Consider the following 14,268-nt stretch of genomic DNA (forward strand, 5'->3'; position numbering starts at 1 on the left):
AGCAAGAACTGAGTATGAACGAGTTATTTATAATTAGGAGAGCACGATACCAATCTGAAGGGCCATAATTCACATCAGTGATTCACTTTACTTTCCTAGTCTAAATTCTCTCTCTCTCTCTCTCTCTCTCTCTCTGCAATGAGCTCCAGGCCCACAGATTAAATAATTCAATTGTTCTGTCTTGCTGAAGACTGCTCTTTCTGTTTCTCTTTCCACAGCACAACTCCCATCTGAGTACATCATAGAAATCGAAGTCAACGTTTCTGATTCTGCAGTGTTAAATGAACTGCAGTGCCTTTTACAAAAAGTCAGTTTTCCTTTTCAAGTCAACACAAGGATTAACATAACACATGTAAATCTTACTACAGGTAAGCACATTCTGCGATCAACTTCAATTTTAATTCAGTCACTGCAAGCAAATTTCTTCAGTTTGTCTTGAGATGAAAAATAGTACGTTGTTCATTTTTCGTGTATTTTCTTACACATTTCTGGGTGTGGTCACTTCCAATACACAACAAGGAATAAATATACTGAAGAATGTATGTGTGGTCTGTTAATTTACAGCCGTGAAGAATAGAGTCAAATAATAGCACACAAAAAATATGAGGTATAATGATCTCATTTTTCTCTCCTGTTGTTTCTCAGTGTGCAACATATCTGAATGCACGATTCCATCCAAAGGACCATTTTGTCCAGCAAGTACGTACTGGTCCATTATAATTTCAGACTTCACAAATTCTTCAGTCACAACTGCTTGTTTCCAGTTATGTGTAGGTTTAGCTTCGCACATACAATTATCAAATTGAATGTTCAAATGTTTATCCTGGAAGGATCCTGTCATGCAGAAAAGTGTTCCGATGACCAGATTTTCAATAATACATCTTCATTTGTACCACAAGTTCCACTCCTCAGTCCACCACACTCTCAAAGCAAGAACTGAGTATGAAGGAGTTATTTATAATTAGGGGAGCAAGATACAAATTTGAAGGGCCATAATTCACATCAATGGTTCACGCCACTGTCTTTGTCTAAATATTCTCTCTTTCTACAGGTACCACGCCCACCATACCACCGACCACAACACTTGGTAAGTATTGTCATTCACACAGTATGCTGCTTATTGCTGATTTTATGCAAATTATTCATAGTAAATGTGAAGTTTGCACCACACGTCACTGTCCTTTTCTAAATATTCTCTCTTTCTACAGATACCACTTCCACCAAACCACCGACCACAACACTTGGTAAGTATTGTCATTCACACAGTATGCTGCTTATTGCTGATTTTATACTAATTATTCATAGTAAATGTGAAGTTTGCACCACATAATACTCTTTTTCCATTAGCTTGACTGACAGCAATAGTTCCAAAAACAAGAAGAGGGGTTTTACGCAAAGTTATAGAAATGATCTTTATTGCTGTAAATCACTAAATAAATAGCCTGAAAAAAATTAGAAAGGCTTTTTCCAGAATTCACATCAGTGGTTCACTTCACTGTGGTAGTCTAAATATTTGTTGTTTCTTCAGGTACAACTTCTTCATTCACTGTATCAACAAGTATGTAGTGGTTCACTATAATCTGAGACCGATTCTTCACTCACAACTACTTGTAGCCAGTTGTGTATTAGCTTTTCTCTTCACGTACAATATTCAAGTTCCATTTTTAGGGGTGTATTGTCTAAAGATTTTTTCATTCAGAAAAGGGCAGAACTCTGTATGAACTATTGGTAACATTCTGTCTACTGGTAACATTGCCTTGCTGAAGACTGCTCTTTCTGTTTTTCTTTCCACAGCACAACTCCCATCTGAGTACATAATAGAAATCGAAGTCAACGTTTCTGATTTTGCAGTGTTAAATGAACTGCAGTGCCTTTTACAAAAAGTCAGTTTTCCTTTTCAAGTCAACACAAGGATTAACATAACACATGTAAATCTTACTACAGGTAAGCACATTCTGCGATCAACTTCAATTTTAATTCAGTCACTGCAAGCAAATTTCTTCAGTTTGTCTTGAGATGAAAAATAATACATTGTTCATTTTTCGTGTATTTTCTTACACATTTCTGGGTGTGGTCACTTCCCATACACAACAAGGAATAAATATACTGAAGAATGTATGTGTGGTCTGTTTATTTACAGCCGTGAAGAATAGAGTCAAATAATAGCACACAAAAAATATGAGGTATAATGATCTCATTTTTCTCTCCTGTTGTTTCTCAGTGTGCAACATATCTGAATGCACGATTCCATCCAAAGGACCATTTTGTCCAGCAAGTACGTACTGGTCCATTATAATTTCAGACTTCACAAATTCTTCAGTCACAACTGCTTGTTTCCAGTTATGTGTAGGTTTAGCTTCGCACATACAATTATCAAACTGAATGTTCAAATGTTTATCCTGGAAGGATCCTGTCATGCAGAAAAGTGTTCCGATGGCCAGATTTTCAGTAATACATCTTCATTTGTACCACAAGTTCCACTCCTCAGTCCACCACACTCTCAAAGCAAGAACTGAGTATGAAGGAGTTATTTATAATTAGGGGAGCAAGATACCAATTTGAAGGGCCATAATTCACATAAGCGGTTCTCGTCACTGTCTTTGTTTAAATATTCTCTCTTTCTACAGGTACCACGCCCACCATACCACCGTCCACAACACTTGGTAAGTATTGTCATTCACACAGTATGCTGCTTATTGCTGATTTTATACTAATTATTCATAGTAAATGTGAAGTTTGCACCACACGTCACTGTCCTTTTATAAATATTCTCTCTTTCTACAGATACCACTTCCACCAAACCACCGACCAATACACCTGGTTAGTATCATCATTCACACAGTATGCTGCTTATTGCTGATGATTTTATGCTATTTAAGGAGTTATTTATAATTAGGGGAGCAAGATACCAATTTGAATGGCTTTTTCCAATAAATTCACATTTGTGGTTCACTTCACTCCTCGTCTAAATGTTTCCTCCATCTGCAGGTACAACTCCTTCTTACAATGTATCAACGGGTATGTACTGGTTCATTATAATCTGACACAAATGCTTTACTCGCTACCACTTGTTTCCAGTTATGTGTTGGTTTAGCTTTGCACATACAATTATCAAACTGAATGTTTAAATGTCTATCTTTGAAAGATCCTTTCATTCAGAAAAGTCTTCTGGTTACCAGATTTCAATAATATGTCATACACACTCTATACAAGAGCTGAGTATGAAACAGTTATCTAAAATTAGGAGAGCAAGATACTGGTTTGAAGGTCTTTTTGCTAAATTCACATCGGCCGTTCACTTCACTGTCCTTGTCTAAATATTCTCTCTTTCTACAGATACCACTTCCACCAAACCACCGACCAAAGCACCTGGTTAGTATCATCATTCACACAGTATGCTGCTTATTGCTGATGATTTTATGCTAATTATTTTTAGTAAATGTGAAGTTTTCACCACGTAATATTTTTTGCCATTAGCTTGACTGGCTGCAGTATTTCCAAAAAAAAAAGGGAGGGGTTTTATGCAAAGTTATAGATTTGGTCTTTATTGCTGGCAACTCCCATTAATATCTTGTAGTAATTGATCAGTCTGTGGGGTATTTCATGTGTGGTCCTGCAGTAGCTACTTCTCAGGTCACAACAGAACATACGGGGGTATACTGAGGAGCTTAAACCCCCCTCGCTTGTGCAAAACCAGCTGTTTCCAGGGTGGATTCATATTTTGGCTCCGTGCAAAGCCGTACAAGTACATTTGCATCATAGTTGGAATTTTCATAGCTGGGTTTGTAATTTGGGGCGTGTGGATATATGCAAATGCATGATTCAGTGGTTTTTTTTAACTGATTTGAAGGATAACTGTGAGGAAATTGCCGCTTAGTGACAATAAAGATCTGTTTGATTGATTGACTGATTGGTGCATTGGCTTGATAATGGAATAATCTGTCATCTTTGTTAAAAAGCTCCTGTCAACGTTGGGATGCCCACAACAACAGCGAAAAAAGCAAGTAAGTACTGGCAGTCAAACAGTATGCTGATTATTAGTAGTAAATGTTAAGTGTGCTTAATACTCATTTAGAGCGACTTTGATTGACTTGTGTTCACAAACCAAGAGGTTTATCACAGAGTTACAAAGTCTATGTAGTGGCAAATGCAGTTTATTGCTCATAAAACCACATTACACTTTTCATAGTTACCAAACGTGGCCTTAGTTCACGTTGATCATTAGAGAACAGGATTTTTTTTGTTGTTGCCTAATTTAATGAAGTCCCTTATAGTAGTAGACATTAACTTGTGTACTTTATCTCTAAAGCAGCATGGGCAGCATGGTCAGATTATATGATAATCATTTTTAGTAAATGTGAAGTTTTCACCACACGTCACTGTCCTTTTCTAAATATTCTCTCTTTCTACAGGTACCACGTCCATCATACCACTGACCACAACACGTGGTAAGTGTAGTCACTCAAACAGTATGCTGCTTATTGCTGATTATATGCTAATCATTTTTAGTAAATGTGAAGTTTTCACCACACGTCACTGTCCTTTTCTAAATATTCTCTCTTTCTACAGATACCACTTCCACCAAACCACCGACCAAAGCACCTGGTTAGTATCATCATTCACACAGTATGCTGCTTATTGCTGATGATTTTATGCTAATTATTTTTAGTAAATGTGAAGTTTTCACCACGTAATATTTTTTGCCATTAGCTTGACTGGCTGCAGTATTTCCAAAAAAAAAAAGGGAGGGGTTTTATGCAAAGTTATAGATTTGGTCTTTATTGCTGGCAACTCCCATTAATATCTTGTAGTAATTGATCAGTCTGTGGGGTATTTCATGTGTGGTCCTGCAATAGCTACTTCTCAGGTCACAACAGAACATACGGGGGTATACTGAGGATCTTAAACCCCCCCCTCGCTTGTGCAAAAGCAGCTGTTTCCAGGGTGGATTCATATTTTGGCTCCGTGCAAAGCCGTACAAGTATATTTGCATCATAGTTGGAATTTTCATAGCTGGGTTTGTAATTTGCGGCATGTGGATATATGCAAATGCATGATTCAGTGGTTTTTTTTAACTGATTTGAAGGATAACTGTGAGGAAATTTCCGCTTAGTGACAATAAAGATCTGTTTGATTGATTGACTGATTGGTGCATTGGCTTGATAATGGAATAATCTGTCATCTTTGTTAAAAAGCTCCTGCCACCTTTGGGATGCCCACAACAACAGCGAAAAAAGCAAGTAAGTACTGGCAGTCAAACAGTATGCTGATTATTAGTAGTAAATGTTAAGTGTGCTTAATACTCATTTAGAGTGACTTTGATTGACTTGTGTTCACAAACCAAGAGGTTTATCACAGAGTTACAAAGTCTATGTAGTGGCAAATGCAGTTTATTGCTCATAAAACCACATTACACTTTTCATAGTTACCAAACATGGCCTTAGTTCACGTTGATCATTAGAGAACAGGATTTTTTTTGTTGTTGCCTAATTTAATGAAGTCCCTTATAGTAGTAGACATTAACTTGTGTACTTTATCTCTAAAGCAGCATGGGCAGCATGGTCAGATTATATGATAATCATTTTTAGTAAATGTGAAGTTTTCACCACACGTCACTGTCCTTGTCTAAATATTCTCTCTTTCTACAGGTACCACGCCCATCATACCACTGACCACAACACGTGGTAAGTGTAGTCACTCAAACAGTATTCTGCTTATTGCTGATTATATGCTAATCATTTTTAGTAAATGTGAAGTTTTCACCACACGTCACTGTCCTTTTCTAAATATTCTCTCTTTCTACAGATACCACTTCCACCAAACCACCGACCAAAGCACCTGGTTAGTATCATCATTCACACAGTATGCTGCTTATTGCTGATGATTTTATGCTAATTATTTTTAGTAAATGTGAAGTTTTCACCACGTAATATTTTTTGCCATTAGCTTGACTGGCTGCAGTATTTCCAAAAAAAAAAAAGGGAGGGGTTTTATGCAAAGTTATAGATTTGGTCTTTATTGCTGGCAACTCCCATTAATATCTTGTAGTAATTGATCAGTCTGTGGGGTATTTCATGTGTGGTCCTGCAGTAGCTACTTCTCAGGTCACAACAGAACATATGGGGGCATACTGAGGATCTTAAACCCCCCCTCGCTTGTGCAAAAGCAGCTGTTTCCAGGGTGGATTCATATTTTGGCTCTGTGCAAAGCCGTACAAGTACATTTGCATCATAGTTGGAATTTTCATAGCTGGGTTTGTAATTTGGGGCGTGTGGATATATGCAAATGCATGATTCAGTGGTTTTTTTTAACTGATTTGAAGGATAACTGTGAGGAAATTGCCGCTTAGTGACAATAAAGATCTGTTTGATTGATTGACTGATTGGTGCATTGGCTTGATAATGGAATAATCTGTCATCTTTGTTAAAAAGCTCCTACCAGCGTTGGGATGCCCACAACAACAGCGAAAGCAAGTAAGTACTGGCAGTCAAACAGTATGCTGATTATTAGTAGTAAATGTTAAGTGTGCTTAATACTCATTTAGAGCGACTTTGATTGACTTGTGTTCACAAACCAAGAGGTTTATCACAGAGTTACAAAGTCTATGTAGTGGCAAATGCAGTTTATTGCTCATAAAACCACATTACACTTTTCATAGTTACCAAACATGGCCTTAGTTCACGTTGATCATTAGAGAACAGGATTTTTTTTGTTGTTGCCTAATTTAATGAAGTCCCTTATAGTAGTAGACATTAACTTGTGTACTTTATCTCTAAAGCAGCATGGTCAGCATGTTCAGTCACCTGTTCCAGGGAGAGAGACCTGTTGAATCTCACTGCTCAGTACACTGCTCAACATTCTGGCCCAGTTTTTTAGTATCTTTATGTTTATTTTGCAGAATTTGACCTGCATATGTCATTTAAGATTATTGGCCAGACTTACAATCCTCGTTTGAATGACACTTCCTCTCAAGAATATATTCAATTGGAAAAGATCGTCAAAAATGCTGTGAGTATTTGCTTTTTAAAATGTATTGTCATTTGGGTGTCACTCAAGTTATATCAGAAGCCCAATTCTTATTTAAGCTTTTATTTTCTGTGAACGATGTAAGGTCAAAAATGTTCTGCCTTACATCGTTCGGGATGTCACCCCTGGAGCTGAACTCGCACCATTTTGCATCACTTTATGAAATTTTAGGAAGCTTTTCTTTCTGAAAAATAATACCATAATGTGAACTTGCAACAAATTCTATTGTGAAATTACAAGTGAAAAAAGTGATTCACAAGTGAAAATATTATTGAGTGTTATGAGCTCATGTTTTATACTAGCTAGCTGACTATAAAATTAAATAATTCAGTGATCGGCGAGCTAGTTAGTTATACCGCTAGCTACCTTGCTAGCTAGTTACCGATCGCTGAAATGTACAGGTGGTAGGCTAGCACAATGGTCTTGTGGATAATTCAGTTGGGTACTAGCCCCTGAGCAGGCATTGCATATATTCATGTTTGTTGCTGGGCAGCTAGCTGTAAATTTTAGCGACTGATGACTAGCTAGCTAGCAGTACAGTTAGCTAGCTACCTATTGTTAAATCTGGCCAATTTCCTGATGATGAGTTGTAATCTTTTCTTTGGCTGTTTATACATTTGCATTATAAAAAGCCTTTGTTTTAACACAATTGATTGCCCATACACTCCTCCTGTGTGTAAATCATGACGTATTTTGAGAATCAGTTTTTACGGTTATCATTATCAACATTACTATTTTGTACAGATTGATGAAATCTTCAGGATGACGGTTAAAGGATACATCGGAGTATCAGACATTCGCTTTTCGTAAGTAAATGGGAACTTTACAATGGTGGCCCTAGCCTATCTGGTGTCCTAGACAAAACGAATGGTCGAATGGTGCCCCTTCAGCTTCCATACACATTGAAAATGAACAGAGCCTTGGGATTGTGCAAAGTGGCTCCCTTCTTTGTTGTTCCAAAACTTCACGATTAGCAATTTAAGTGTCTGAATATAAAAAACATGAAAATATAATTACAAGTTTTTTTTTGTAATTGTAATTTAATCGATACAAATCAATTTATACGTCCAATGATTAATTTAAATGTAATTATAGGCAAAAGAGGCTATTTCAAGGAAAGTTGTGTCTAATATTATTTTTTGACTAAAATTCATCTTTTTGTGTAATTATTGGTAGAAACTGAAAATATGTTTGTACTTTGGTTTGTTATTCGACAAATGTCCATATGTTAACTGAATTCTTCTCTACCTGGTTTTTAAAAAAAAAACTAAAACCTAATACTTTCGGAGTTTTAGAGTTTTAATATCAATACAATGTGGTACATTTAATTCCTGTAAAGGTGTGCATAACATTCTTGGTGTAATTTTCATCCCCTCAAATGTCACACTGTGTTCAATTTTTCTTCTTACAAACAGGAGTGGCAGTGTGATTACGACGTATACAATTGGAACAAACAAAGTCAATTCCTCTGAAATTCAGAAGGCAAACGAAGAAGTTGTAAGTACACTTCAGAGCTACAATGTTGACAACACATCCTTCACAGCAGCTCTCATAGGTAAGCTCACAAACACTATTTTCATCATTCATCATCAGGTTTTTGCTGTGCTGTCTTCTTGATAGTGGACAGCATTCATTTCACATAACAGTATGTCTGTATTACAAATCATATACAGATGGTTATAGGTTTAATTCCCCCTCTTGACCCTTTCTTGGCCCTAATCTGGATCACTTAATAATAATAATAATAATAATAATAATAATAATAAATCTCTATTTATATAGCACTTATCAAAACAAAAGTGGTTCAACAAGAAAACATGGAACAAATTAAATAAAATATTAAGAATATTTAATAGTAAATAAGAAATTATTCCTCATGTTGACAAATGTCAATAAGACTCCAACGGCAATCAAAAGGCTACAATCAGAACTACAATACATACTGAAAGCTCTCTTATACCCCGATAAAGGGAGCAATTGAACTCATGTGACTAAACAAAACACCTGTGATGCCATTTGTCCCAAACATTGAAATGGTGGAACTTTTCATAAAAATGTTGTAATTTCTACATGGTGAAATACCCTTAAATAAAAGCTCAGAATGTGCACTTTAACCACGTATGAAAGGTTTGATTACAAATCTGGAATTGTGGAGCACAGAGCCAAATCAAGAAAAAAATGTCTTTGTCCGAAACATTATGGAGCTCACTGTATTTATGTGAAATCAGCAAGTGCTTATTTGTGGGCCAATGTCTTTTCTCTTTAGAAAATACATTTGAGAATCTGAATATGGTCTTTTATGGAGATAACATGTCTTTGAATTGTAATCCAACTGTGGACAAAGAGGGAAATAAGGTAACCTGGAAGTTGAATGGAATGAATATTACAAGTGCTTCAAAATATGTGATCAACGAGATGACATCAAATCTGATTGTAAAGAACATCCTTATATCTGACAGCGGTAAGTAATTCAGATATCCATCCCCCTGAGCTTTACTTACTGTTATTATTCCACAACATTCTTACTTGACCAAAGTGATTTTCAACAGTGCTTTTTAAACTAATGCTGTAACGGCGTGTCTCGTGGCGTAGCCTGTAGAGCACTGTCCACATGCTCATTAGGAGCCGCCACGTCGGCGGTGCGAATCCGACCACGTGACCTTTGGCGCACGTCACTCTCTCTTCCCTGTTCTTCCTGTCTCTCTACACTGTCCTGTCCAATAAAGCTGAAAAGCCCCCAAAAAATATTTTTAAAATAATGCTGTACACTGCATGGCTTCCTATCATCAGTCAACAGGTCAGTTAGGTGGGTTTCCAAGGAGTGAACATTCTCTCTAAAAACAAAAACCCAGTAAAAACCGAAAACAGTAAGCCTTATACTGTACAATCCAGGAGTCATGATCCGCAGTACCCATACTTCACCACTAGAGGAAGCCATTTCCTTTCCTGTGCTTGTCAGAAGTACACAATTTACCTTCTTTTCATTCAACCATAACCTTAGATGGAAAACACATCAAACATGTCTTTTAAGTTTCTTTGAAAAAAAAAAAAACAATTGTATACCTCTTCTTTATTTCCACAGGAACATATGAATGCTCTGTGCAAATTGGCGTTGTGCAGTTTATCCGAAAGAAGTACATTGCAGTGCAGCCTACACCCGAAGTGTTTGTGGAGAATCAAGTCAGCTACAGCCGCTGCAATCAAAAGGTCGAATTGAAGTGCTGTGGAAGGGCACCCAACTTCAGCCTACAGTGGATCGAAAATAGTCAACAACTGAGTAAATTCCCATGTTGTTTTTTCTAATGTACAGGTAGTTGAGCTTCCAGGGCCTGCTTATATTGTGTTTGTTGTTCCTCCGCGTATGCGTTTAATTAGGATCAGTCATACTCTTTTTGAGTCATTCACACTTTTTAGTGTCATAATTCTCTGCATATTAGGCAATCTACCATCAACACGTGTATGGGATTACTATCAATGTTCTTTCAGAGTTTTGAGGTAGAGGTACATTCAGAAAAGAAAATATTCTGTGGCCATGGCAACATTCAAATTCTAACTGATGAGCTTGATATTCAGCAGCCAATAACAAAGATGAGATTGATAGGAACATAATGTTTCACTTCAGCATAGAAACATACTATTTTGGCAAGTTCTGTCTCAAATTAAAGACAGCACTTATTAATTTAAATTTAAAAGCAATCTGGCTAGTGATATGCTACGCTGAAGTTAGTGGGCTATTCTTTCAGTTGTACTGCAGTCAGCAACTCATAAGAATAGATGGATATTGTGATATCGACATGTGTTAGAGATCGATACAGAGATCCTTCTGCACCATTGCAGAACAAAGCTTAATTAAAGTTGTAGACCACTAGCAGTCATCCAAGAGAGGAATAAAACCCTATGAAATAAACCCACATTTGGAGGCTTGCAAGTGCACATTCAGAATCAAAATGAAGTCACTCTGGATAGAAATGTATTCATACCAGAAAGGTTTTGTAAATATGACAGCTACATCTATTTTGATGTTTTTAACATGTTTTTTTCCCCTGCAGCATCCTGTAATGATATTGTTTCCTGTTGCACCACGATCGACGTGACGTGCCAAAATGAAGGGGAAATCAAAACATTCATTTGCAAAATGACGTTTGAAAAGAAAGAGCTCACAAAGGAAGCTACAGTGCACTTCGTCAAAAACGGTCAGTGTTGATGGGTTTGACCATTTTACTAATTTCCACCGTCTGGTCTCATAACCTAAAGGTCACAGGTTTGATTTCCAGGTGGGACACTGGCTTTGTACCCTTGAGCAAGGTACTTCACCTGCATCACCCCAGTATGCATCCAGCTGTATAAATGGATGCACTGTAAATGCTATGTATGTACAAAGCTGAGTAAGTTGCTCTGGATAAGAGTGCCTGCTAAATGCCTGTAATGTAATTGCAAGGACTTGTGATACACCGGGAGTAGGTTGTGATATCAACCTACTCCCTCTCACTTGTTAATTACTGCTTTTCATTTAAATGCGGGATTAACTCAAGAACATACAAGCTCAGTTTATGACGTATGAAAATACCAGCCTGTCCATATGTCATATGAGCCATGCGCTCAAGCAATAGAATGCATTAAGCAGTTCCAGTACAACTGTGGAGAGACCTCACGTAAAAGTCATGTGAAACTGATCTTTTTTCATCATTTCCTCCAGATGTGAAATTTACTTGTAACGACAGTGTGTACGGCCTTGGAACAGAAAATGACATCGCTGTTGTAGGCTGCGTTAACGAAACAGAAGGCAGCAGGGCGGCACAGTGCAAGAGTAGCAAGTGGACGTTTGTGAACAACACCTGCCTCTCACCAGAAATTAAGGAGCTACAATTAAAATCACAGGTAATATCCCGTTCCTTATAATACGGCCAGCTCTAATTACAGAAATTGCTATTTATTACACTGTGTTCGTACATTTGGATACTCCCTAATTTCTGAACAGTATTTTACCAAAAAAAGAAAAAAATTTACCAATGAAGAGAACAGAAAAGAAAATGGGTTCAACACCAACACAGCAAACTGTTTGAATGTTAATCGAAAGCTTGCAGCTAAATCGAGCAAACTTCACAAACCTCTGGTCTAAGAAGGGCAAAGCCACATATCCTTCGACAAGAAGTGAATTTCTCAGGCGATGACGTTGCCTCTAATCAATTTCAGTGAGAGCCGATTCTTTTTGAGTCCACGAAGCAAGCTGGAATAGCTGGCGACGCCAGACAAGACGGCGACGGCCGGGACCGATAACCAATCAGATTACAGATACGATGTGTAAATCGGACCCCCCCCCCCCCCAATTTCAAATTTTATTAAGCCCACAAGCAACTGATTGTGGGAGGTGAGACCGAGGCCCAGCGATTTAGTTTGAGGAGGTGTGGCTTCACTCTAAGGGCTGAACTTCCTGAATGTCCTTAACCCTTGTAAAATGCCCGTGCTTCTTTTTGAAAGATGTGGCTCACATGACCCTTAATATCAGTGGGGCCACAAATTTGATATTTAATTTTTCCATCTTTTTTTTTTTGTTGTTGTTCTAATGTGCAGGTTTTGGATAAAGACATTCCAGGGTTTGTACAGGAACTCTATCAGGTCAACATGAAGTTGATCGATGATGTAGTCATTTCTACTGCAAATATTTTAACTGATGTGGACATACTGCAGAATATTATAGTAGCTATAAATAAAAATGGAACTCGTTTCAACGAAAGTGTGATTCAGGTATGAAATATTGACTATTAATTTTCCTAACTGATATGTTTATGCACACATCCTTTTCTATTTCTATACCCACTGTAACATCCACACTTTAATAAGATTTTAATATTATTTGGTAAAATTGTTTCTTTTAATTTTATTTTTGATCTTCATATCATAACTTCATACTTCATATTCACATTCATAATGTTTTACATACCTTGTTTGTTTCAATGTAAATCTTGGAGATGGAAATATGTGATTTTTGGCGATGAGAAGTGATGAAAAGATATTATATTATGAGGATACTGAGTGGGAAATATTTATTTCACTGTGATAGCAATACACTGCTGTAAAAGGGAATAGCGTTTCTATGTGTAATAATAAAAATAATAATAATAATAATAATAATAATAATAATAATTGACTATGATTAGATAGTAGTGCCAAATAAAAGATATAAAAGCCAACTAATTATCATGTTTATGTAAGGCTGAAGCACACACAGTAAGTAAGATTCTGACTCTGACTGAGTTTTCCTGTTTAATTTTCAGAATTTTCTGCAAACTGTGGATATTTTAGTTTCTAAAGAAACAAATTTTACCTGGAACATATTAAACAGCAACGCCAGCACTAACGGGACCGGCTCTAAGTTACTGAATACAGTAGAGGAAATCGTAAAGGTCATCAGCAACACTTCCACCAATATATCAACAACCACAATGCAGTTAAACAAAACAATATACTCTGAGGACTACGACATATCCTATTTTAATTCAACTGACAATGTAATGGTATTTCAATCGATGCCTAGCTCCCGATCTGAAATTACTACTGTACGCTTTCTTACCCTGGACATAGTTTTACCGCCACGGAACCTCACCAGTTCGAATAACACGATTAACGGAGCCGTCTTATTAGCCTACACTAACAGCAAAATTACTAACATCACTCTGACGTTCCAAATAAGAAACACAACACTGGGCAATCCACAGTGTGTCTTCTGGAACTTCACAGAAACAGCCTGGGACTCATCGGGGTGCAAGGTTAAAAATGTCGGGAACAAGAGCATAACGTGCGTCTGTAACCACCTGACCTCCTTCTCCATATTGATGTCACCTTTCATCCCCGAAGCAATCAGACTCATTTTGGATTTCATCACCTACATTGGAGTGGCCATATCTATGGGCAGCCTGGTCCTGTGCCTCATCATTGAAGCCATCGTTTGGACCGCCGTCACCAGAAACAACATATCGTACATGCGGCACGTCACCATCGTCAACATCGCTGTGTCCCTGCTGATCGCAAACATATGGTTTATGATCGGGGCGGGCATATCGAAAAGTGATCAGAAGACGCCAGTCGGACCGTGCAGTGCTGCAACTTTTTTCATCCACTTCTTTTACCTGGCCTTGTTCTTCTGGATGTTGATTTCAGGTGTCCTGCTTTTTTACCACATGGTCATGGTCTTCTCTCACATGTCCAAGAGGGTGATGATGGCCATCAGCTTCACGGTAGGCT

The 14,268-nt window shown here is 37.5% G+C and overlaps 2 protein-coding genes across 3 annotated transcripts in view; both read left to right on the plus strand.

Annotated features, from left to right (window-relative positions):
• The window catches only part of LOC135257499 (adhesion G protein-coupled receptor F5-like), a 41,828-nt gene that overhangs the window by 23,969 nt on the left and 3,591 nt on the right, over window positions 1–14,268 (plus strand). The window lies entirely within an intron of this gene.
• Window positions 1–14,268, plus strand: part of LOC135257500 (adhesion G-protein coupled receptor F1-like) — a 47,720-nt gene that overhangs the window by 5,195 nt on the left and 28,257 nt on the right. The window contains exons 5-16 of the mRNA XM_064340292.1: window positions 219–368; window positions 646–699; window positions 1,052–1,087; window positions 1,209–1,244; window positions 1,795–1,944; window positions 2,222–2,275; window positions 2,628–2,663; window positions 2,785–2,820; window positions 2,989–3,018; window positions 3,337–3,372; window positions 4,570–4,605; window positions 5,806–5,841. Of these exons, the coding sequence (XP_064196362.1) occupies window positions 219–368; window positions 646–699; window positions 1,052–1,087; window positions 1,209–1,244; window positions 1,795–1,944; window positions 2,222–2,275; window positions 2,628–2,663; window positions 2,785–2,820; window positions 2,989–3,018; window positions 3,337–3,372; window positions 4,570–4,605; window positions 5,806–5,841 (690 nt within the window). The remainder of the gene's footprint in view (window positions 1–218; window positions 369–645; window positions 700–1,051; window positions 1,088–1,208; window positions 1,245–1,794; window positions 1,945–2,221; window positions 2,276–2,627; window positions 2,664–2,784; window positions 2,821–2,988; window positions 3,019–3,336; window positions 3,373–4,569; window positions 4,606–5,805; window positions 5,842–14,268) is intronic.

Source organism: Anguilla rostrata, chromosome 6, assembly GCF_018555375.3.
Source record: "Anguilla rostrata isolate EN2019 chromosome 6, ASM1855537v3, whole genome shotgun sequence".
NCBI classification, from domain to species: domain Eukaryota; kingdom Metazoa; phylum Chordata; class Actinopteri; order Anguilliformes; family Anguillidae; genus Anguilla; species Anguilla rostrata.